Source organism: Misgurnus anguillicaudatus, chromosome 21 (genome assembly GCF_027580225.2).
Source record: "Misgurnus anguillicaudatus chromosome 21, ASM2758022v2, whole genome shotgun sequence".
In the NCBI taxonomy this organism is placed as follows: Eukaryota; Metazoa; Chordata; class Actinopteri; order Cypriniformes; family Cobitidae; genus Misgurnus; species Misgurnus anguillicaudatus.
The window spans coordinates 25,197,426-25,224,700 of NC_073357.2; the positions used below are offsets into that span (position 1 = coordinate 25,197,426).

The following is a 27,275-nucleotide window of genomic DNA, read 5'->3' on the forward strand; positions in this document are numbered from 1 at the left end:
GGGAGGTGTTTCAATGTGACACCACATAAGATGGAGTTGAAATGGCACAGGTATATCGTTTTAAGATCGTTTGATCACTTTTCACCTCATAGAAAAAATGGTTGTGGTGAGGAGGAAAAGTTTCAGGGGGACTTTAAAAGAGTCTATCAAGGTTACTCTGTCATTATTAGAGAAATTAACGACTGATATCATTTAATTATATACTGACCATTTCTATCGCTTCAACATTAAAATAAACAAAACAAAAACATCAACATAGTTTTCTTACACATTTTTATAAAAATTCATAAATAATTGTCAAAACCTCACTCAAATTGAACAATATTAAGTAATTCATGATAAGGGTCATTCTACAGAAACATCCACTTTTGGTATGGCAAGATGGCTTAAAATTGATCTTTTTTTCTAACATTTAAACTTAGACCATAAGTACACATAAATGACAGCTTAATGATTTTTTATTTTTTGTGTGCATGTACTTAAAAGACTGCATACACCATTTTTTGGTCACTGGTGTTACCTTCTTAAGCAATATTAAAAGTGTTTGTGAAATATTTTATTTTTTAATTTTTTTCAGCTTTAAAGCTTAATTCTTAAGTGTAGCAGAATTCAGTGAATTTTAAATTATCATCATGTCACATGTGAAAGATTGTTTTAATGTAAAAGAAAAAAAAACACAGTAACACCAGTGACACAACAAATCACCAGTCACTGGTGTTACTGATCTTTACTGGTGTTACCCATAAGGAAGGTAACACCAGCAGTGACAGTAACACCAGTGACAATTTTCATGAAAACGGCATTTTACAAAATTGCTGCTGCAAAGTATCAAACCACATGTTGTCCATTATTGTATACCTACTAAATTAAGTAGTTTAATCCATTTGTATTTTAGTTTTTTGCAATTACCAAACAATAAAGGTCGTCATACCAGTGACTTAAACTAAAAGCTTCATATGAAATCATGAGATAAATGAGAAGATTTCTGATAATTGAAAAGAGACAGTGGACTTACCATGGGCTTCTCTTCATAGATCTCCGGGAAATTGAAAGAATGAAGTCAAGTGATGTCGTCAGAGTGATTTTTATTTAAAAATAAGAGCTGATTTGTTAAATGCTAACACCAGTGACACCAGGGGACCACTACTTTCATTATATATTTTATCATATCTATTTAGCATTTTGTTTTTTAATGTAGTTTACATCATATATTTGATAGTTATGGACACATTATTGTATTTTAAATGGAAGAAAACACTGTTTTTGATCTTAAAATAAAACATGTTCTCTCTGTACACGACTGTGGGGATGAGCACTTCTGTGGTGCTTGGAATTCTAATTAATTAATAAAAATCAAATATTGCTACATTGATGGCTCAAGAAGGTGTAATTGTTCAAATAACATATGGACATTTCCGTAGAATGTTCCATAACTAATTAAGCAAAATAAATAAAAAAATACGTTTAAACAGCACCGGAGTATATTACTACATTATCTGCCTACTGGACACTATTTAACATTGATTATTTATTTCAAGCTAACGCATCAGACATTTACTGGCAGTATATATACTATTTCTATACACCCTCCTTAAAATACTACTAATCCCAAGATCCTCAGAGGAGGTCCACGATTTCCGGGAGTGGTGTTGCCAGTGGGAAGGTGCGCGCGGGGGGACCTGTTGGAAATGACGGGAGCTGAAATACAAAATCAAAACAAACAAGTCGGGGTCTAAAGCAAAGAGCGTCCAGTCTTAGGTAACCAGGGTGTGTGTAAATTCATGAATGAATGTAATCGCTGAATCTTGTGGACTGTAGCTGGTTAGCACGTTGGCTTATATATTTACTAATCCACACCTGCTAGTTAGCTAATTTGAGCTGCTTGATCTCCGTGCATAACTGTATGTGTATGGACACATGCTCATATCATCTGAAAAATATTCCCCCCTCCTACAGCACGCATTTTGCGAGAAATCCTTGTTAGCGTACTGTCAAAGGTGTCGTTGTTTATAATGATGAACTGTCAAGTGTTTTAGTTGTTTCACTGGAGAAACATTAGCTGGCTAATTTGCTGCTTAATCTGCCACTGTTCGACCTACATTCCGATGCAGTGGGTGTAAATAACTAGGGGTGTTGAACTATTTAGTCATTATTACAATGTAATCCGAAGGTGAGATGAAGTTAGCGGCCGAGATTTAGTCGGGTCTCGTGTTGGTTGAAATGCTGTGTAAGTTAGACTGAATAAACAAAATTAGTTTTTTGCTCTATTTTAGGGACTCTGCATGATTAAGAATACACATAATCACCATCTTACACGGTGAACAAATTTGTTGATAAAATTGATAATTGTCATAGTTTTATTACAGTTTGGTTAAATAGTGTCACGTTTTTTTTCTCAGGTAATGCTCAATGGAGACGCTCATGAGTGCCGTGGCCCCGCGTGCACCGGCGAAGCGGGTGTCCGAGGTGGATTTCCGCTCGGGCACGACACTTGAGCAGCTGTCTGCGCAGGTGCAGGAGCTGGTGCAGCTGGAGCAGGGGGAGTTTGGAGACCAGACGGCGCTCGAGGTGCACACAGCCAAAGATTTTATCTTCAACATGCTGGGTGCGACCACAAACACAACACTATATATATCACAGATAATACTTATATATTATACTTGCTGGTTGTCAAACGTTGAAGTATATGTGTATAGTTAATGCGATATAGGCTACCACACACTTGGTTATTCTGATAGGGTGATCTGTGTGAATTAAAATGCATATATTACAAATCTCCAAAAATTATCTGAGACAAAAAACTTTTGAAAAAGTATGTTCAAAAACGGCAAACAAAAGTAAAGACCTAAGAAGTGTCACCGTTAATGGTTCATAGGACCCTTCCCAGGGAACACATTTATGGATAGATAGTTTGTCCCTTTGGATGAAAACGTCTGCCAAATGCATATGAAAAGGTCTAGTGTACAAATGGCACTTTTTTTGATGTATTACGTACATAGTGAATGTCACTGTTAGTTTTTACAGTAAAAACTAGTCATATGTTGCTAATGTTTCAAAATATATAAAATATGTTATTGTTTGCTGTTAAAAAAGTTGAATAGTGCTAATTATAAGTATATTTTCCAAGTCATAAGTGGTTTTCCAAGTCTTTGATCAAGAGTATGACTCAACCAGACCTTTTTGTCCAGCAGATGTCTCTACTTCTTACATTTTGGGGCGGTTTCCCAGACATATAGTTTAAAGAGATAGTTCACCCAAAAATGAAAATTCTATCATCATTTACTTACCCTCATGTTGTATACATTATTTGTTCTGATAAACACAAAAGTAGAAATTTTGAAGAATATTTGAAACGAAACCGATCAGAAGCCCCATTGACTTCCATAGGATACTTTTTTCTACTTTTTTCTTTTTTTCTGGATGTCAATGGGGCTTCTGATTGGTGAGTAAATGATGACAGAATTTTCATTTTGGGGTGAACTATCCCTTCACCTAAGCCTAGTCCCGAACTAAAATGCATGTTTGAGCCGTCTTAACTGTTTGAGCGGTCTCTACAGCTTATTTAAACTTTTACCCTCTAGCTCTGTTTATTGTTTGTCCCATCTGTTGCATTGCTACCCAGGCTTCTTCTGTATAGTTTGCTTGTTTTTTATATTACTTTTGGACTTGTGTTTATTAACATTTGAGATTTTTTTGCAATCTGTCCTTTGTTACTTTTTATCTGCCTGCTGCCACCTTCAATTGTTTAGTTTCTCTTTATCTGTCTCTCCTTTAACCCCTTGATGTTTAGCCAAAAGCTTCCTTCTTATTTTTTTTCCACCTGCTGTTTACATCTGCATTCATCATACACCCACTGACAGTGATGGGTAGAAAGCTTTTATATTTGTGCTTGGTAAGGTGCTCCTTAGCATTAATTTTGATGATTCTTTCATGTATGATTGAACAACTGGTGATCGGCATATGAAGACCTTTTATATGTTGTCACTTCTGAAGGCCAAAACAGAATAATTTTAAACATAAACTTCTTGTAATTAAAACATGTTTGCTTCATTGAGCATCCCACACCTGCTTGACTTGTAAACTGCAACATACCATATGCATACTAAAATCTCAGAGTAAAGGTAACTACTTGAGATTATGAACCCTTTTTCTCTCAGCAGAGCTAATTATTTTGAACCAGTGGTATACATTTTAAAAATGTAAAGGACAAAGGACTTCATTTCTATTGCAGAAATGTAAAGAATGCTCATTATTGAGCTTCATTGTCTTGTTAAAGTAAAGGTCACTGTGACCCTTGTCTCGCATAGCCAGACCTTCAGACTGCATTGTAGCAGCTTTTATTGACCAAGGACTGGCCAAGAGGCTCTTGACTGACATGCAAAGCAAATCGCAGTTCAGCTTTGTTTCCACACTGCAAACCCAAATGTTCCATTTACTCAAGCGATCAAGTAGACATCACTTTAAAAATCTTAGGGTGGGTTGCACCAACAAGGATTAGTCTTAAATCTGGTTTTAATCGAGGCTTATTTAATAATTTTATTTGTTTTAAAATAATCAGGGTTACATTTAAACTGTCCTTTTGATCCAAGTATTGAAGGATTATTAAAACATTACAACCAAGTGTGCATTTGTGATCGTAGAAACAACGAACAAGCGCTACTCTGCACTGCTCAAAACTTGCGTTTAAATCATGGTTCAGTCAGAAGTAAATTCTTTAAATATAATAACATAGACTACTTAAAGGCTGTATTTCAGAAGCGGGTGGAATTATGATACTGACCTTCCTGTCCACTTAACCTGCCCAGGAAGTAAACTGTTGCCTACAATCCGTGTGTTTGTTGTAGTCCAAGAAAAAAGATTTACGTTGGAACAGATAACTTGCGTCATCGTTTACTTTGGAATTTGTAACTTTTGCTTATTGTTAATATGTACACGGATAATAGGTGCTCTTTAACCTTTTAACCTACAAAATCCATAAACTTAAAAATTCTAATGTAATCAATACCCATAAGCCTTTTTGCCTGAATATTTTAAATACTTATGCTTGGCCTAAAAAAAGCTCTCCTAGGTTAATAAAAGGTCATATAGAGGTTTTAGCTCATGGAAATATTCCAATCTAAAGTCCCTAAACTTCCTTAAACTCACTTCCATGGGCAGAGCACTTGATGTCTTAACTCTGGAGGCAAAATTGCATTTGTAACTTGAATGAACAAGGAGTTTATACTTGGCACGTTCGCCGTTGTCTAAACCAACATGAAGTAGCACTATAACTAAAAGAAACAGCGCTCATCCCTTACAAGAATTTGCTATGTTTTGCCCTAGTTACCATAGTTTAACTATGGGTATTTGTATTGAAACTTTAGAAACCACAAACCGACCATTGATTTATTACAGGGACCATAGTTCAACCATTATATTTGGATCTTTGCAGTATAGAGATACCTATACTTATGTGACTTCTTGGACAGACTTTTCTCAGAGACACCCAATTTCGGATGTAGTTACATGAAACATTTCAGAAAATGACATTAGCATGATTACACAAAATTATGTCTTGTGCACTTAAAGGATTAGTCCATTTTCTTAAAAAAAATCCAGATAATTTACCTGCCACCATGTCATCCAAAATGTTGATGTCTTTCTTTGTTCAGTCGAGAAGAAATTATGTTTTTTGAGGAAAACATTCCAGGATTTTTCTCATTTTAATGGACTTTAATGGTAGGGAGGGCACGAGTACTCGATTGCTCGAGAACCCGAACGTGGCATCTATGATCGATCACGAAAACGATGATCATGTGGGTTTATTTTTTTTTTATTGTAGTTATGGCAGCATTTGGATGTCTGGTTAGAATTACAAGCCCCTGTGGTAGTAAAGACTGGGTGCGCGTGTTAGACGTTGTGTTGAGCTACGCAGACCGGCGTATGACATCAGTAACGTTAATGGATGATTCAAAAGCAAACCGATAAAGTCTGTGCACCCGCGTCGCTGCAACCCACCACTTCGCGCAATGCTGTGAAGCCTAAACACACTTAACATTCAATTCAATTCAATTCAATTCAATTTTATTTATATAGCGCTTTTCACAATACTCAATTGTTTCAAAGCAGCTTTACATTAATAGAAGCAGTAAAAGCACAGAAAAATGACAGATAGCACAACATAATACACAATAGCATAAGCTGTCAAATTTGCTGAGGCTATGACTCGACATTATGAACGAGCGTATTACTAATGTAACGTCTAGGAGAAGAAGCTAAATTAAGCCCAAGCAGGCTACCTCCCCGGGGTAAAAAACCCCCTAGGAGAAAAAAAACAAAAACCCCGGGTTGTTGAGCCGAGGAAAAAAAATAAAAAGTCCTAGGAGGGAAAAACCCTTGGGAGATATATATGTATATAAACACATATAAACGGATAAGGAGATTAAGCGGGGATTAAGCGGGGTTTAAGCGGGTTCTGCCGGTGGTCGTTGGTCAGGCATCAGCTGGGCATCACAGTGATGGACGACCAGTAGATCAGAGGTGAGTCAACTTTCACATCTACCGGAACTGGGTCTGTTTGTCCCATTGTCCTCAGGGTCGAGGACAGGACAGGGAGAGAAAAACAAAATCATATTAGCGTAGGGGCCGTTCACATGTAATGCAAGTGTCACACAGTGATGTGGTTTAATCAGCTTAGTTTCAGACAGACTAACTATTGCGGCATAATTATATTATCCACAGTTGAGGATTTTGCAAATTGGGGGCCCACTGCGACGGTATATATGGTAACTAAGGGTCACCTTCCGATCTTTAAGAGAAAATGAAACCTGTCGACCCGTTTGACTAAGGCCTGTAACCCCACTGTCGTCGTTAATGCAGGTTCAGTGGCAAACGGGTCTATATTGCATACTATTTACAAGATCACGAGAAAATGCCAACATCGCAACCTGACCATACGTGTCAACCCGTTTGACTAAGGATGAAGGCCCCACTGTCGTTGTTAATGCAGGTTCAGTGGCAAACGGGTGTGTATGGCATACTATTCACAAGACACATGAAAGCGCCAAAATCGCAACCCGACCATACGTGACAACCCGTTTGACTAAGGCCTGACTCCCCACTGTCGTCGTTAATGCAGGTTCAGTGGCAAACGGGTCTGTATGGCATACTATTCGCAATATAAAGAAAGCGCCAAAATCACAACCCAACCATACGTGCCAACCCTTTTGACTAAGGCCAGAAGCCCCACTGTCGTCGTTAATGCAGGTTCAGTGGCAAACGGGTCTGTATGGCATACTATTCGCAATACAAAGAAAGCGCCAAAATCACAACCCAACCATACGTGCCAACCCATTTGACTAAGGCTGGAGGCCCCACTGTCGTCGTTAATGCAGGTTCAGTGGCAAACGGGTTTGTATGGCATACTATTCACAAGACACAGAAAGCGCCAAAATCACAACCCAACCATACGTGCCAACCCGTTTGACTAAGGCTGGAGGCCCCACTGTCGTCATTAATGCAGGTTCAGTGGCAAACGGGTTTGTATGGCATACTATTCACAAGAACACGAAAGTTCCAAAATCGCAATCCGACTATAGGTTAAGATAAGGTTTTTATTTATTTATTTGGTTGGTCTGTGTTATGACTGCGAGTGCTTTGTTCCGTACAGATAACTATTTCGAGTTAAGTACTTTTACTAGACAAATTATGCGAATGCTTTGTTGAAGAGAAAAGTTTTAAGTCTAGATTTAAAATTATCGACTGTGTCTGATTCTCGGACATCGGTTGATAAATCATTCCAGAGCTTAGGGGCTAAGTAGGAAAATGACCTTCCACTTTTAGACACTTTTGATAGTCTAGGGATAATCAAGAGACCAGAATTTTGCGACCGTAGTGTGCGTGATGGATTGTATTCTGATAGTAATTCTCTAAGATATGAGGGTGCTAGGCCATTTAAAGCTTTGTAGGTGATTAGTGATATTTTAAATTGTATGCGATATTTAACTGGTAGCCAGTGTAAAGATGCCAGAATTGGGCTTATGTGGTCATACTTTTTAGATCGAGTAAGTACCCTTGCGGAAGCGTTTTGAACTAGCTGAAGCTTGTTTACTTGATTTGCATGCCATCCCCCGAGTAGCGAGTTACTATAGTCTATTCTAGAGGTCATAAAAGCATGGATAAGCTTCTCTGCGTCAGATGTAGACAGTATATGTCGTATTTTCGAGATATTTCTAAGATGGAAGAATGCTGTGCGGCAGACGTTGGCGATATGACTATCGAAGGATAAGTTGCTGTCGAACATCACACCTAAGTTCCTAACCGTGGAAGATGGCACCACAGTGCAGCCATCTATGTGCAACTTGTAATCTGACATATTATGTTTGTAGCGATTCGGTTCAATAATAAGTATCTCTGTCTTATTGGAGTTCAGCTTAAGAAAGTTATGTGCCATCCAGTCACTAACATCGCTAAGGCAGTCTGTTAGCTTAGAAAACGTGTGTGTTTCGCTGGGATGTGAGGAGATGTAAAGCTGGGTATCATCCGCATAGCAGTGAAAACTTATGTTATGTTTCCTGATAATGTCTCCTAGAGGTAACATGTATAACGAGAACAGGATAGGACCTAAAACCGATCCCTGCGGTACACCGTATTTAACCAGGGAGTGATATGACTCTTCCTCGTTTACATAAACAAAGTGATAGCGATTGGTTAGATACGACCTAAACCATGCTAGCGCCTGACCACTGATACCAACATAGTTTTCTAGTCTATTGAGTAAGATTGTATGATCTATTGTGTCAAAGGCTGCACTAAGGTCTAATAATATAAGAATTGAGATTTCACCACGATCGGATGTTAATAGGAGGTCATTTGTAACTCTAAGCAACGCTGTCTCTGTGCTATGGTGGGGCCTGAATCCTGATTGGAACTTTTCATATGTACTATTATTTGTCAAAAATGTGCGTAATTAGCTTGCCACTACCTTTTCTAATATTTTCGAAAGAAAAGGGAGATTTGAGATTGGTCTAAAGTTATTAAGCTCTCCCTGATCAAGCTGTGGTTTTTTAATCAGCGGTTTAATAACTGCTAGTTTGAAAGATGTTGGAACGTATCCTATTTCTAGCGATGAGTTAAAGATATTTAGAACCGGGGTTGACACTACAGGAAATACCTCTTTAAGTAGTTTTGTGGGAACGGGGTCTAATATACAGGACGATGATTTGGATGACGTTACTAGTTTAGAGAGCTCTTCTATTGTAGTAGGTTTAAATGAATCAAGATGTTCGTGTGGTAGTCTAGTGTTAAGTGAACTAACGGGTAGAGTGGTGGCTGCCTGTGTAGCTACGATGTTTTCCCTTATAGCCGTAATTTTGTTAGAAAAGAAGTTCATGAAGTCGTTACTATTGTGTTGGAGTTTACTATTGGTTTCTGTTTGTTCTTTGTTTCTAGTCAGTTTTGCAACGGTGCTAAAGAGGAAACGAGGGTTATTATGATTCTCATTTATAAGCTTGCTAAGATAGGAAGATCTGGCGGTTTTAATAGCCTGTCTGTAGTGTTTAACACTATTTTTCCATGCTGCACGCCATACTTCTAATTTTGTGCTTCTATAATTTCTTTCCATTTTCCTAGTTGCCTTTTTTAGAGCTGCGGTGTGTTGATCATACCATGGAGCTGGCGGCTTTTCTTTGATTCTCTTTTTTCGAATGGGAGCAACGGCATCCAATGTGTTAGAACGCACGTCCTAATGCATCTTTATGGTTATCCACATGAATATTAAAATCACCAACGATAAGAGCTTTATCTACAGTGACTACAAGCTCAGACAGAAAATCTGCTATTTCTTTAAGGAAATCTGCATGGTGGCCCGGAGGTCTATAGATTGTAGCTAAGGCAAAAGAGAGCTGTTTGTGGTTACGATCAGTTATTTCCATATTTAACAACATTAGTTCAAATGATTTAAATTTTAGTTCAGATTTTTGGTTTACTTTAAAAATTTTGTTGTATATTGTAGCTACACCACCCCCTCTCCCCTTTAACCTAGGTTCGTGTTTATAATAATAGTCTTGTGGGGTGGATTCGTTTAAACTAATGTAGTCGTCTGCCTTAAGCCAGGTTTCTGTTAAACAGAGTGCATCTAAGTTTTCGTCATTAATTATTTCATTAACAATAGGTTCTTTATTGGTAAGCGATCTAATGTTAAGAAGGCCGAATTTTAACATTCGAGGTTCATCTTGTAATGTATTGTTTTCTAATTTTATGTTGGTCAAATTTGTACGTGATGTGGCAAGCGGTGCTCTGTATTTGCTTGTTCGGGGAACAGATACAGTTGAAATGTGTTGATATTCTGGTAAGATCGACTCGAAGTTCTGGGATATATGTAATCTAGACATATCATGCCAGCTAACAGACGGACAGTTAAGCTGATCCGTCTGTTTCCTGACCTGGGCCCTGGATAGTCATACTATATCAGAATTAAGAATATTAATCAGATTTCTGGTGAGTATAGCACTTCCTTCTGATGTCGGATGAAGGCCATCTCGGGTTAGGAGAAATGGTCTACCCCAGAAATGCTTCCAATTGTCTATAAACCCTACATTATGCTGAGGGCACCACTTTGACATCCAGCCATTGAGAGACACTAATCTACTATGTGTTTCATCTCCCCGGTAGGCGGGGAGGGGACCAGAGCATATTACATTGTCTGACATTGTTTTTGCAATTTCACACATCTCCTTAATATTATCTTTGGTGATTTCCGACTGTCGGAGTCTGGTGTCATTTGTTCCGGCGTGAATAACAATCTTAGAAAACTTCCGTTTAGCATTAGCCAGCACTTTAAGTTTGGATCTAATGTCAGACGTTCTGGCTCCCGGTATACAGTCAACTAGGGTGTTTGGTGCCTCAATGTTAGTGTTCCTGAGTATAGAATCTCCAATGACCAGGGCACTTTTAACAGATGTTTCAGCTAGTGTATTCCTTAGGGGATCGAATCTGTTAGAAAGTACCGTAACGTTATGGGTCTTAGATGGACGCCGTATATGACTATGCCGCCTGACAGTCACCCAGTTAGACCGCCGACTTGACTCTGATGTCGGAACCGAGCCATGTGTATTATGATAAACACTATGCGCGCTCGATACAGTATTTATAATGTTTACATTAGCATCTGATGTCGGAACACTATGTGCGCTCGATACATTGTTTGTAATGTTTACATTAGCATCTGATGTCGGAACCGAGCCATTAGTCTTTTCGCTCGATACAGTATTTACAACAGTAACATTAGCGGTTTTGCTATCCTCAACTAGCGTTCGGATGCGCGATTCTAGTTCAGCAACCTTCTCAGTTAATCTTATTACTTCAATACACTTAGTGCATGTAAACCCATCTATGCTAACGGCAGAAGCTAAACTATACATGTAGCAAGTAGTACATGTTACAATAACAAGCGGATTCTTACCGCTTTCATGCTGGGCGATGGCGTCTTTGTTTACCCGAACGCGCTCCGCGGAGCTGCATCGCGTTGGGGGTTTGGTTGTGGTACGCCTCAGTCGCCTGCGAACGTCTGGGTCCAGGGTGATGTTGGGCATGCTGAATCTGCGAAGGCCGGGCAGCGGCTCCTCCACAGCTTCCCGATCGCTTTCATGTTGGGCAATGGCGTCTCCGTTCACTCGCTTACGGTCCGTAAAGCTGCATCGCGTGGAGCACTCGTTTGTCGCATTCCTCGGTCGCTTGTGGACGTCCGGAGACATGGTGAAGTGGGCGCTGTAGCTCGCGTTGGATCTGCTCAAACCGATCAACTCCTTCGCAGCTTCCCGCTCACGCGAGGACAGGTCAGAAAAGCATATATCAGATGAATCCGCCATTAGATCGGAAAATGCTAGCTTCAGTCGGCAGCGTTTGTTGAAGCTAGCGGGCTATATGCTAACACTGTGGGTGTTTATTAGTGATAAATAGTTTCACGTGGTAGTACTGCTCAATAATCCTCACGGTAAAGTATTCCTAGGTAAAACTTAATATATAAATAGGAATAAGATAGTAAAAAAGGCTTTTAGATGAAGAACTCGACGGAGCTCCGATGCACGATCTGTTCAGCGTGAAACCGGAAGTGAGATCATATTAAAAATAAGCAGTTATCGGCCGATAACGATATTTCGGCCGATATATCATGCATCCCTATTAAATACCCACATAGTTGTTTCCTTTAGAGGTAGACCGATTAATCGGTTTTGCCGATTAATCGGCATTGATATTCATTGGTGGAACTAAAAATCCATGCCGATAGTATTTCCGGGTGCGTCCGTTGCTTCATATCATTATGAAATAATTAATTTGCTGAATAGATGCATCTATCCCAAATGTTTAATGTCATGATTATTACAATCGATTTGCATTTGTTTAATTCCAGAGGGTTACTTTTATCCATATTTTAAGTTAATAACGAGAGAAAGCGAATTATATGGAGCTGTCGGCATCATTAACATATCCAACAAATCAAAATTTGATTTCAGTTCATTTTTATCATCACAACAATACATCTTTTGTTGATTTTATTAGATGAGTATTAAGTGTTAAAACAGAAAAAATAAGGCACTATGGTTTAAAAGGATGCTGTTTTGGGATTCACTCTGCTAGGACAAAAATACAGTCAGTCAGATGCTAAATGTACGGCGCCGTCACAAGTTCCCTCATATCATCTCATATTTAAACATCAAATGTCAAGAGATACCAAAGAGCCATACGAGCATTACATCTTGATTGAGAACAGGTGAGAGGACGACATGACAGCTAATCGCTAAAATGATAGCAAAAGCTGCTTAATGTTATGAAGCTCATGCTTTGACTCTTATGGTGGACATCAACAATGGTAATTAAACTTTCTGTCCAGTAACAGAGACATAACATAGTTTAAAGCAACACTATGTAGTTTTCATGTAAAAATGACTTAAAGCTCCCCCATGTGGTTGAAAAGCGCAACAGTGCCTGGTATCAGACACTCTTCTGCAGGCAGGGGGAGGGGCGGGGCTGTGTTTCCTACCCTCCACCGACACTTTCAGAGTGTGCTTGTAGCAGCTAGGAGGCTGCTCAGGTTGCAGCAACAGTACAATTTGTCCAGTTAAAAGTTGTTCTATCACTGAAATAATTTTAGAGACATTATTTAAAGGTAAAAAAACTACATAGTGTTGCTTTAAGTGTTGCATTTTGTGCATATAAATGTGCGTTTCATATATGTAACACGTGACCTTTCAACGTCATTACGCAATTACGTGACGTCACGCTGGCTAGAAGTTGTGGTTTAAAAGTGCATATTTTTTATTTTTCTTGTCAAAAATGACAATCGTTTTGCTAGATAAGACCCTTATGCCTCGTTTGGGATCGTTTAGAGTCCTTTGAAACTCCGTTGAAACTGCAATTTTAATGTGCTAATGCAGATGGGTTGATTATAATCCAGAAATGAGGCTAGACTACTGGAACCCCAACATATAAATTATGTTGTTACGCTATCGTTTTCCCTTAGTGATGTCTTTGTTGGTTGTTCATTAAATACTAGGGATGCACCGATATGAAAATTTTGGCCGATAACGGATATCTATAGGCCGATAAATATTCAGATTATTTTCACAATGAAAAACTCGCAGACCGCGGACATCTTGTCTTTGCGCTAGACTAGCATACTCTTCTTAAGCCCGCAACACGTGTCATCTTTGTGCTATGTCACAGAAAGCACCAATCAAAACTCCACATGGTCAGCAATGAGCAAGTGAAGTGGTTCAACATACCAAAATAATCCATAATTTATCGGCTTTCATTTATCGGCCTAATTTTGCTATCAGACCGATAAACGATAATATTAAAAATAAGCAGTTATCGGCCGATAACGATATTTCGGCCGATATATCATGCATCCCTATTAAATACCCACATAGTTGTTTCCTTTAGAGGTAGACCGATTAATCGGTTTTGCCGATTAATCGGCATTGATATTCATTGGTGGAACTAAAAATCCATGCCGATAGTATTTCCGGGTGCGTCCGTTGCTTCATATCATTATGAAATAATTAATTTGCTGAATAGATGCATCTATCCCAAATGTTTAATGTCATGATTATTACAATCGATTTGCATTTGTTTAATTCCAGAGGGTTACTTTTATCCATATTTTAAGTTAATAACGAGAGAAAGCGAATTATATGGAGCTGTCGGCATCATTAACATATCCAACAAATCAAAATTTGATTTCAGTTCATTTTTATCATCACAACAATACATCTTTTGTTGATTTTATTAGATGAGTATTAAGTGTTAAAACAGAAAAAATAAAGTACAAGACTACACATATCATTTACATTTAGTGGGAGTATTTCACAGAAGTATTTACTTCAATACTTATTAATATTTATTTATTTATTTATTTCATTTAGCACATTTTCATTGTTCAGTACTGTCGTTTTATTACTTTTGTAATACATTTCAGCACTTACAGTTTCACTTTGAGTGTTTTTTTTAATTTTTATCCAGTATCCATTTAAAGAATCGGTCGATTAATCGGTTATCTGCAAGCAGAGACCAACTTAGTTATCGGTATCGGTAAAATCCACTATCGGTCGACCTCTTGTTTTCTTCAATTCTTCCCCAAACAGAGTCTGATTCCTGTAGCTGCTAAATCATGGTGCTAACTAATAACACCTAGGCAAAGGGTTTGATTTTCAAGGTACAAAAATAATAAAATGTATAGTTAAATGCACTCCAAGTCACTTTGAATGCAATTATATGAATAAACAATAAAAGCAAAATGCTAATAATATACATCACGTTTGTAGGGTGTTTAACATTTGGTGATGAAATCAGCATTCATGTATGACAAGGAGTCTCATCTAATTTAAATCCATAACGTGGTAATTTTAGCTGTAAAAAGCCAAGGAATAAATTAAAATGTCACAAGGTGGGTTGTTTGTAAATCATGACTTGACAGCAGTGCATGCTGGGCTCTAATTAATAACTGTTGTAAAAAGTGCTTATGCTAACCAGCTTCCCTTGGCACCTGTCATGAAGAGTGATGATTAAAAAGTATTGTTATTTTGTTTCTGTTTTTGAGTGGTCAATAATAGTAACCCTTTGATGGAGTTCTCCCCCTAGAAATTCACCCGATGGGTCTGATAAACATGAATTGATTTGCAGTTATAGTTTGATAATTACTAAAACTGTTGTTGGTTGTATTCCCATTGAAACGATTCCTGTCATTTAGGTCCTTATGGGGATCATTTTTGCATTATGGGACATTAAAGCTCTATTAGATAAGAGACTTGTACACCAAGTGTACTTAATCAGTAATTGTCTTTCTGTCAAAAGTACATTTTTTTAATTACAGTGGGTTAGAAGGAAGTGTGTTTTTGCATTTTAATATAAAAAAGATTCCTGGGGATTGGAAACTTCTAAATGTTGAAAAGCTATTAAAGTGCCAGGACACATCTGAAAGTGAGATCAGTGGTTTGAATTGTAAACAGAATTGAGGGATGTAAATAATTTGGTCACAAAGATTTTATTTTCTTCTGAACTTGAGAGATTTTCTCTGACCTAAACTGAGAAGGGGCTCTAAGAGATCTTAGTCTTCTCTGGAAAATAATTTTCTTTTCACCCTCGCTTTTTCAAAGCTTTATTTTATCCCACTCATTTTATTGCATTTTATGTTGTCAATTGTAGTTCTTAGTCACTGAGAAGGTCTGAAAATGTATATATATATATTTATTAGTGATGACAGTATATCGCAGAGGCCGATATATCGGCAGATATTTTAATATATTTTTTAAAGGCATCGGACGATAAATCTTTTCAGTCGCCAGTAAATTTCTCTCTTATTTAAATTTGAAGTAATAAAAACTAGGGATGTTAACCGATGACCGTTTGACCGATGGTTGACCGTATCAACGTTAACCGGTCAAAGTTGTCAGTTGTCGGTTACTATAAAAAATAAAAGAAAAAAATTATAGACAGTGGACTAAACGCTACTACAGTTAGTCATCTCTTTCAAAGATCTTTGTGTGTGAAGTGAACAAATCCCTCACACTCAGTTTTAACTCGCCTGTTTGTACTTAATAAACCAATAAAAACATTTGGGGCAAGGTCACGGCGTTTGGGTTTGCATGCTCACAAGGTTTGCAAAAAGTAAATGCTACAGGCTATTTTTTGGTAAATTCCTTCATTCGAATAGTAAATTAAATACAGCAATAAAATAATTAAAATTAAAGTCTCTCCTGATTGTTTTCCAAATAATTTAACATTAACGTCTTTTGGGCTAACAGTAAAGTGCAGATAAAGTTTTGTTTTTGTAAATCCTCAGACATGATTTTTACCACTAAATTAAGTTTTGCTTTGTAGAAAGCATTTCTTAGTGATGCACCGATGTATCGGCCGCCGATATTTATCGGCCGATTTTTGATGAATTTGAAACCATCGGCATATCGGCAATAGCACGAGAAAGGCCGATACCGATTGTTTATTAATTAACTGCATAAAGAAATCCATTATATGTAAAAAATGAGTTAATGTTGTTAATAAAATAAATGCTGAATAGCAAAAACCACCTTTGAAGGTTGTCATGTTGTCTTATTATATTTGTTTTAGCTTAATTTGTGCCTCTCTTATTATGTTGGTCAGTTGAATGTTAATTAGATCCAATCCATGTTCACTAAAAATAATTTGATGCAGATATAAACTAGCTAATAGACCAACTGTATAGTATTGTATACAAGTGTTTAATATCGGCATCTGTATCGGCCAGAAGTTGTCTGTTTAAATCGGTATCGGCCCAAAAAAAAATCCTATCGCATCCCTACTTTAAAGTGAATTTCGTTTTGTATAAATTGTATCTTAATTTTAATAAATGTTTCATCAACCAATTACATGTATTTAATAAATAAAAAACAAATATAGCAGAGAATATAATGACCGGTCCGTGCATGAAGGTGCCGGCACTGCGCGTTCACTTGCATTGCATTGTTAACTAAAACGCACCTCATCATAAATGAATATAACTCAGCGTAGGCCTATATGCCTCATACATTAGCATTAAATATCTTTGTTGCATTTGTTCTAGAACAGACAAGGGCTTTCTGGCACACATTGAGTTAGACCTACCTTGGCCGTTGCATCTTTTACGCATTCTGAAGGTGCCCGTTTTATCTATTGGTTTTATCGTGTTGCAGTCTATTCAACAACATTCTGCATAAGATGGGCTTAGATTTGGAAATATATTACATCTATATTTCAGTGGTAACAGATAATTAATGATGATCATCCTCTTTCTTTATTATTGTTAGCACCACCTCAAACTACAGCGTCTCTTCGGAGCTGTCATTTTCTAATATGAGCCACAGCAATTTTCAAGCTTCTAACGCTAGACAAACGCCTTTATTTTCAACGCGATCACCTTGTACCTAAAACATTTCGAAACCAAGTAGCCATTTGTCCTCCGATTCGGCGCCACATTTGCGGGACTTATGTTCTGCGCTGTAGGGCATTTAAAAAAAGTGATGAGTGGAAGGGCAGCGCCGCTCTGTGTGTGTGAGGCAGAGCGGCAATTTCAAAATTGCAGGTGCGGCTCAAAATGGCTGTTATTTCAAATAGCGTAGCATAGCCTATTTTAAACGAATAGGCCCATCAGTTAACCGGTTTCAACCAGCTATTGAGGCTCGGTGGTCGGTCAAGAAAATTTTTAGTTTTCGCTATCCTAATAAAAAGACACTCAGTTTCACTCAAAGTCTGATAGACAGTAAAATGACCAATCATTATTCACTTTTTAACATGACGTTATGTTGTGTCACACACAACAACACACTAGTCGTGTAACATACTTATTCAAACATTACCGTGAGATGTCAGATTAATTATGTCTTGTAAATATTGTTTAAGAACTTCAAAAGGGCATAACAAATGTTTTTTTTAGTTTCACAAATTTTTTGTTTGTCTCTTATTTACTGTAATAACGTTTGTTTTATATTGGCCTCATATCGGCCAATCGGCCATACCGTTTTTTTTTTAAAATATATTTTTTAAATATCGCATTGGCCATAAAACCCCCAATATCGATCGACCACTAATATTTATACCACAGGTTCCCTTCGCGTTGTGCCGCATTACCACCTTGGGTGTGCATTGTTTTCTTGTAGTTCAACGGCCCCTCGTCAATTATTTCAACCATGGTATAACTGAAGTGGTTGACTCCGGTCCATGAATTGTTTGAAAATAATGCAGACCCGCAGTCTAACGGCACAACACGAACTTGCATTATTTTCGAAAAAGTCAACGGCCTGTTGTCAATTAATCCTTTTATATTTGTTTTTTTAGCCAGAAACAGCAGGTCATTTTAGCTAAGACTGTCTAAATAAGACTTAAAAGTGATAACATTGATTTTTATGGGTTTTTTAAACCATCTGACAGTGGCTGCTTGTTTTTATCTGTAGTAAGGAGATGTGTCCTTATGTTTGGTTCTTTGTAGTTTTTTGTATGATCACATTAATGCTCTTGCTAATGAGTCAACACTAAGAAGTTCTTACACTTTCTTGATGTACAGGTATTTCCATTTCTGTAATACTTATACTACATCAATTATGTTTACCCTATCTGGCATATTGTGTTAGTCAATGTTTCTGTTGGCAAGCATTGGAAAACAAACTTTCCCATGTTGAAAGCTTACATCCAGATCACAGTTTTGTTTTGCTCATTATAATATAACATTACACAAGTCTTCCTTTTTTGTTTATTTTATCTTACTTACTTGATTTTACTTCACAGGGCTGGTGCAAAAGGTTGACAAGCGACTGCCTGTGGCAAATGAGTACCTGTTGCTATCTGGTGGGGCAAGGGAAGGTGTTCTTGACCTTAACCCGGAAGATCTAGGCGACTATGCCAAAGGAGTTGACTTTGATTTTGATTTCACTTTACTGGTCCCTGCACTGAAGCTGCATGATCGCAATCAGCCTGTAACGTTGGATATGCGGCATTCTCCAGCATGCCATTCTTGGCTAAGTCTGCGCCTCTGTGATTCTGCAATGTTGTCACGTTGGAATATCTGCTGTGAAGATGAGAATGAAAGCGAGAAGAAAGATGAGGATGAGGAGGAAGAAACTGGAGCTGCACAAGGTTCAATTCCCTCCCTGCAGTCTTCCCAGTTATTAGATGGATGCTACTTTTCGCCTTTGTTGGTCACTGATTGGTTTTGGAGTGTAGTTGGGACGGCGGTGGAAGAGCTGCGGCGGAATCCTCAGAGGGGGATTCCTGTTCCTGACCGGGTGGAGCGGAATGGTCCACTGACAACACTAATTCTCACAGCAGGGACTAGCCGTATTCTCTACGATTTGATTCCGGTCGTTTCATTTCGTGGCTGGCCAGCTATTGCACAAGGTTGGCTCACGACAAACCACTTCTGGGATGGTAAAATTACAGAAGAGGAGGCCATTAGTGGGTTTTACTTGCTTCCATGCTGTTCACCAGCTGCCAGTCCTCCTACCAGACCTGACCGTGAGTGGAGACTTGCCTTCTCCCGCAGTGAGGTTCAGCTAAAGAAATGTGTGCCCCATCCAATGGCACAGGCCTTCCAAGCAGCCAAAGCTGTATTGTCAAGGCTTTTAGCCCGTCCTCGCACTGGCCTTAGTCTCTACCACCTACGTACCTTAATGTTTTGGGCATGTGACCGGTTGCCTACCACTTACCTTGGCTGCCCAGATCACGAGACACCTTCCCGGCTGTTCCTTGGTCTTCTGGATGACTTGGCACACTGCATTTTGGGCAAAAACTGTCCAAATTATTTCCTTCCCCAGTGCAACATGCTGGAGCACCTCACAGATGGTGCTGCCCTATTGGTTGCACGAAAGCTTGCACATCTACGCTCGGATCCTAGTGAACACTTAAGGGCAGCATTAGAGCAGGCACGGCAGGCAAGCCAGCTTAAACGTGAGGCAGCGGGAGCAGCAAGCAATGGGCATGGGTTATCATCGCCTAAGCATGGTTATGGTGCAGGATCGCCACAAGATGACCGGTTGGCACAGCGACTACAACAGTTGGTAACAGAGAACCCTGGCAAGTCCATTTCAGTCTTCCTCAACCCAGATGACGTAACACGGCCACATTTCCGCATTGATGACAAATTCTTCTGACCAGACTAAGCTGACAACCAACGTTTACACATTTCCCAGGGTGTTGGAACCCAGTGCAACCAAACTTACAATAGGAGGACTGTCTTAATGAATTACACCAAATCTTAAAAAACTGTTTTACACTCAAAACCGCTAGACTACAATCGAAGCGCTTGCTTGATTCTCCATTTAGGAACTGTAAGAGTTTCACTCATCCAAAGGTTTTAGACAAGTCAGGGCGAACCGGAACAGTAGGAGAACAGATGGATTTTATATACTAAAAAGTCTTTCAAATGGTGGTTCAATAGCATCCTTCCGAAAATCCCCAGATGACAGATTGCACATAAAGTAGACTTAGCCAATGATGATGTGCTGTGGGATTTCATGAGGGTTTTTACCGTGTCCTGATGCTTGATACCACTGAGAATTGAGATTACATATCTGCTGTTTCACTATAAAGCCTAAGGGCAATTCAACAGAACAACCAACTAGGCCAAGGTACATTATGATGAAACCGAATGTAATTTTTTGTAGAGAAGTTTTAGGTTTGTTTATTACAATACTCTCTTGCTTTAATTTTTTATTTTCTCGGTTACCTTGCTTGCACCTTTCTCAGGTACTTTTCTTTTTTTGTTTTAACTGGTAAGATTTAAACAATGCTTTACAGTATATATAAAAGCACAGAGAGAAAAAGACGAGGAATATATCTCAAACACATGCCTTGTCTTTTATAAGTAAGAAGCTGCTGTACAGCCTGTTGAAATTATTTTTTGTAGCTATTTTTGTGTACTTTTGGGTATCTGGGTTAGAGTGTGCTGACAATGATTCGATGGCACAGACTGTTGATTTTTTCGATTCTCGATAGTGATTGGTTAAGTTGATGGCACTGATTGGGTATCAGCTATTCTGCTTCCAGATTAAAGGAATGTGTGATGACACACATATACACTGTCAAAAAAGGGTACTTAGCTGTATATTTTCTGTCGGTGTGGTGGTACCCTTAAAAGTAAATTTTTGTGTGAGTATACAACACACTAAAATGTTGTACATTTTGGGGTAAAATATTATACCCTTAGGAGCTATTGTGTACCTTAAAGGGATGCTCCAGCCAAATATCAAAATTGCCCTTTGATTTGCCCTCTCGGGCGATTCGAGATGCATATGTCCATCATTTTCAGATGAACACATTGAGTTGTTTTGGTAGTGTCCTTGCTCTTCCAAGTTTTATAATGGTAGTAAACAGGCATCATAACCAGAAGCTAGTTATTATAAAGTTTGAAATATGGATAATTTTCTTACAATAACACATCCATTACCCGCAAAAGACCTTTATTGACCCTTGAAGCCATGTGGATTACTTCTGTGAGGAATGAATGCACTTTTTGGGCTTCAAAGTCACAAGTTGTTCCTTGATCCCTGTTTTCTCCCATTTAAGCTTGGAAGAGCAAGGACATTTGCTAGAGCGACTCCAAATGTGTTTGTCTGAAAGATGATGGATATGGAGGACCACAGGAGTCATGCAGAGTGTGGTGGGGAACTTCAATATTTAATAACTACCTGGACAATAGAAATGACAATTAATATATTTGTTTGGGAATTCACTAATTGATCTATAAATGGATAGACAAAGTTACAAAAAAAATCATTATGTGACATTTTATTAGGCAATTAAAAGTTATATTATAAAAATAACATAGAGATGAAATATTAACCGATTAATAAATAGTTCAAATTAATATAACAATTTACAAAAACAACATAAAACACTCAATAAGTTCATCATTTTAAATTGCATTTACAAATTCTTAATTAAGTAAAGGAATTTTTAAAATGTATTTCAAAAAGCGATTTAAAAAGAGAAAGAAATAACTGGATTTACAAATTTAACTACGAATAGAGGTTTAAATTAGGCATTTAAAAGGGCATTTTCGTTTAACATTTCTGTTTTCATTTTCCCGATGGTTCTCCTTATTCTTTTCGCTATTCGATTTGCTTTTCGTTTTAGCCTCTCTATTTAGCTTTTCCGTGACTCTTTGGGTCCTAATCCGAGATCTATATTGGCGCATAACGTACAATCAGAGCCAATCAGCGAGCTTGTTACATCCACCTGGCCATAGCTAATTTGCATTTCTCATTTGACCATTTGCAAGGACCCAAAGAGTCACGGAAAAGCTAAATAGCTAAACTATTTATTAATGGATTAATATTTAATTTCTATGTTATTTTTATAATCTCACTTTTTATTGCCTAATAAAATGTTGCATAACTTTTTTTGTAATTTTGTCTATTTATTTACAGATTAATTAATGAATTTGTTAAACAAATCTATTAATTGCTATTTTTGTTGTCCATGTGGTTGTTGAATGTTGAGGTTCTTTATTGCATTTTGCATGACTCTTGTGGTCCTCCATAGATGGACATATGTATCTCGGATTGCTTGAGTGTGAGTAAACAATGGGGTAATTTTGATATTTGGCTGAAGTTACGCTTTAAGGAACAATTTAGTACCAGTTAATTTCTAGGGGTACTAAACTGTTAAGTGTACCTTAAAATGGACGCAATAGACCCTTAAGGTACAGTTATGTACCCCAAAACGTCCTACATTGTATAATATTTAGTGTACTTGAAAAAGTACAAAACCACCCCAGCGGCCCACCCTTTTTTCTGACAGTGTGTAGTCATTGTCTCATGTATCTTCAGGGATAGGTGTACACATGAAACGTTCTTGCTTCCTATCTTGCATTGGTGTCTGTGAAAGAGATGGATAGAAAAAGTCAAACACAATGTCCACTAGATGGATTAGACTGAACCAGTGGTGCTCCCGGGACTACAGACTGCCCCCATTTTCTCATTTGGTTACTGTCAACCTAATTGTTTCTGCATGTCTGAATATTCCATCATGCTCAAGGATTGAAGAACAATATCTATTGAGCATAAATCGCATTAGCCCCCTTTGAGAGTTGGCAGACTATTCATGTGTTGCTGTCATGGCTGCTGTATATATATGCAGAGCAATCAGTAACAGTGTTGCCTTTGAATGACTACAAAATCGAATAGGCTGAAAGAGATTTTCTACTGATTTATATTCTTGTTTTGTAATGTGTGCATGAATTTGTGAGATGGCACTACTGAAGAGTTTGTGTAGTATTTTGCTGCCGTGGTACTATGTGCATTACGTGTAATGTGATGTGGTACTTGCACTGTTTGCTGTTCGCCAAGGATAATACACCAAAGAAAGATAAAGGTCTGGTTGCTTTGATTAAATGATGTTTGTGTTACACTCTCAGAAATTTAATAGTATACTGGTTCCTCAAAAGTATATATCTGTATTAAAATTGTACAGGACTTTTTAAAAGGTAAAGTCTCAGTGACAACTCCTTTATTCTGAGAGTGTATGAAGGCATTGGATGTGGGGCTGCAGAGCAACTGGTCGCAGCTGATCATTTGCAGAATAAAAGTTTTTGTTTACAACATATATGTGTGGTGTGTGTATTGTGTATAATAAATATATATATATATATAGGTATATGTATACACACACATTATACACAATGCACACATATATGATGTGAACAGAGGCTTTTGTTCTGCAGACGATTGGTTGCGATTGGTTGTTATGGAGCCCTAATTGGATGTTTTTCTGCTGTATATTGTCAGTGTTCGACACTGTATACCTTAAAATGCCTATTTACTTGGGTTCAAATGGTGTAAAATGCCTGAAATCAATATTGATAAGATTTGTAATGTTTTTTCTGCATATATTGTGATCGCTGTTTAGCACAATTACTGATATCAAATAAACAGTGATACTATGCAATTTCAAAATCATATCTGTAATGTGATATTAAGGCGCTATCATGGCTGTGATAATTACTATTAGCATTTTATACAATGATAATTCAATCTTTAAGGAAAATCAATGTCAGGTGAAATATCTATAAGGAAACCAAAGCGCATTTATTCTTTTCAATGTTTTATTGATGCTTATGTGGTCTCACAAATTAAAACTGAATGGTCTATATTTAAATAATACCAAATATTTATTTATTTCTTATTTTTTTGTTTATCAAATAGCTTTTCTTTTCAAAGGGGGTTTGTCCTCTTAGTTATATCATTTTTGTTTTGTGTGTATGTGTGTGTGTGTGTGATGATGATGATGATGGTTGTAGCATGAAATAAAACATTAAATCTTTGAGGATTTGTATTTTGGTTCATATTTGACATCTGTAAAAATGTACAGAAAGCCTTATATGAAACTAGTCATGCTCACAGCCTTCATGTTTGCCAAATCTGGTGTCACATAACTTCAAAAAAAATAATAATAATAAGAATAATTTGTATTACTTGAGGAAATGTCAAATAAGATTTCCCCCAGTTGCCTCAAATGTCTCCTAATGTGCAATGTATTGTTTGTCCAACAGAGGGTGCTCTTAGATTGTAAAGTGAACTGCAATCTTCCGTTTTCTACTGTACACATACTGTACAACTCTGGAGACAAGACCTGATTCAGATGAGTCTGTAACTGCCCCAATCCTAGTGTTATGTACTATGTGACTACATATTTGTAAGCAAATTGTGCTGTCCTATGTTAAGAAACTGACACAGTTTACTCCGATTGTCAATCATAGGTTCTTTTTTATTCAGATTACATATAATATTGACTAAACCTAACCCTAATTAACTTGTTTTAGCATTTAAAATATTAAACCATTATTTATGTTCCACATTTTATGCCTACTACAATTTAAAAGCACAGCTTGAGGTTAAATATTGATTTTTGTGGTGAAACCAATTTGAAAGAAGGGTGAAATAAAATACTAACATACTTGTAAACACAATTCATTATCGGAATTCATAAAAAGGGAAAAGATGGAAGTGTTTGGTGGCTTCTAAATTCATCCCTGTTTGGATCCTAAGGAATGAATGGGGCTAGGCTAAATGCTAACACACTCACGACGCGCTGTACAATGATTAAGTGTATGCATTGAAAAAAGATAGGTATGTATTAATTCATCTTAGTTGAGGGAAGAACATAGTAAAATATTGAAAAACGGTGGTGTTTTCCTTTAAATGAATCCTGTAAACACAGCTGAGAAAGATGACGCCTCATTCTTTTCACATACTGGACACACACAGCCTCACTTATACCTCAGCTGATGTCCCGTTTCATAAAGAGGATTACACATCAGGCACGAGAAGATTTCCTGGAATGGGACACTCGCATCCTGTCTGTCTGTCAATCATTCAGTTATTGTCATAGTAACCTTGTTCTTGGTGGGCATTATTGCACACACCAACTTGACTTAATTCACTCAGGGTCGAGCAGGGTTGTGAGATTTGATCCTCCACGGCAGTAGTTCTCAAGTGGCAAAAATATCCTTTGATATTTTTCTCACCATAATGTCATTTCAGACCTGTATGACTTATATGAAAAATGTACTGTTGCTCTATTTTGTGCAATTACAATGATAAAGCATTGAAGCTTTCATGCTTTACAAGGGATTGTTATTAAAGATCAGAAGCCACCCTTCTGGCTAAAAGGTTTTGGCATACAGCAGCTGGCATAAAAATACCGAAATATATCTCACCTAAACACTTTTGATAGGCAAAATATTGTAATGTAGGATCCAGACAGAGGGCCAAACTAATTCACTAGCTGCAGTGATACAATATTAACCATTAGATGGATACTAATATTTATAAATATGATTTCCCATTATATAAACAAAATACAGTAGAACATATTTTTGTATTTTAAAGCAACAAACTGAAGTGCTTGACCTAACAGTAGCACATAATAACATAGGAGTCATTCTATATTTAGGGGTACATTTTGTGTCAGCCAGAAAGTCAGAAAATCAGTATTCTTTTTTTGATAAGTAAACTAATTGGTTAATTAGTACAAATTGGTTAATTATATTAGTACAAATATTACTCTTCCGCGAAACAAAGTAGTTCCTCAGAATCGAGTGTGACTGAAACAGAGCGCAGTTCCCTAGAAACAGAGATGCAGCAAAGACACAATTTAAGACTGTGGGGTTTATTTTATAAATCACCATTCATCTAATTTATACATTAACATTTATATTGTGCAACTGTTGAAGTGATGATCAAATATTCTTGGAAGCATGCTGAACTCTTTCCACGTCAGCGTTTTTTTTTTTTAAGTTGCCACCCAGTTTTAGTTTAATGCCTTACAGAAAAATTATCTTCTTTAAATAAACATAAAATATCAAATGCAAGAACAGACCATCCGGGTGATTCTCACGAAACCATTGCAACACCACAGCACTAATGATTTTAGCTTTAAAATGTGTAATATAGTAACATTAAAAAGCATCAGAATTAACACAATACTGTGTTCTACCTTGCACAATGTGTGATTTCAACATAAGAATTTATAATTGTAAATTTTATCTCATTTTCTGCTGAAATTCTCATTACCGCAATGTGTCCGGCTGTGTTTGAACATGCGTTATGTTGTAATTTAATCAAATTAACACAAAAATATTAAGAAAAAAAATAAATGGATGTTTTGCTAGACTACTTTAGATGACAGAAAAAATATTTACTGAATATTCATGTATAATAATGAAGAAAAATTAGGAAAATGATGTGTCCATGCCTGATGTTCTCATCCTCCGCAACACTTTTTGAGAAAAGTTTAAGCACACATACAGAATTTTAATAAAGTTTGATTTTGAGTGACCAAGCACATTAACCAGTTACTTCAAGATGGCTACCAGGTAAGATAATTTTGTTTTTCAATGTCTGGTGAGAAAAAAGTAAATTTAAGCAATTTTTACATTTTCATGCTTGACATTTTTAAAACCAAGTTTTCGTGAGAATCACCCATCCGCTTTCAAACAAAAACAAACAAAAAAACTTTCATCCGACCTTCATTTGTTCTCTTATCACCTCTCAAATTTTAGATAATTCCATTTTGGTGAAGAACTTTTGTAAGAGATCAGATTCAGAGCCTGATGAAAATACGCTTTTTTCAGTGTTGAGTGAAAGTGTCAGTGTTTAAATTGGGTAAGATCGCCACCCAGTGGATAATAGCGGACGTATGAACTTGAGTTATAAACTCCTAAGACAACGTTTTCTCTTTATTGACGAGATGACTCAACAATATTTATTGACATTTATCTGGATATCGCCATT

At 37.3% G+C, this 27,275-nt stretch overlaps 1 protein-coding gene across 2 annotated transcripts; it reads left to right on the plus strand.

Annotated features, from left to right (window-relative positions):
• Positions 1 to 1,601: 1,601 nt before the first annotated feature.
• Positions 1,602 to 21,653, plus strand: tmem102 (transmembrane protein 102). Of its 2 annotated transcripts, none has more exons than XM_055198661.2 (3): positions 1,602 to 1,758; positions 2,400 to 2,605; positions 18,772 to 21,653. In XM_055198661.2, exons 2-3 carry the CDS (start codon positions 2,410 to 2,412, stop codon positions 20,130 to 20,132), a joined length of 1,557 nt encoding a protein of 518 aa, XP_055054636.2. In that variant the 5' UTR covers positions 1,602 to 1,758; positions 2,400 to 2,409; the 3' UTR covers positions 20,133 to 21,653. The 2 variants fall into 2 exon arrangements, with proteins under 2 accessions (XP_055054636.2, XP_055054644.2); XM_055198669.2 differs by having other exon boundaries at positions 1,613 to 1,767.
• Positions 21,654 to 27,275: the final 5,622 nt, after the last annotated feature.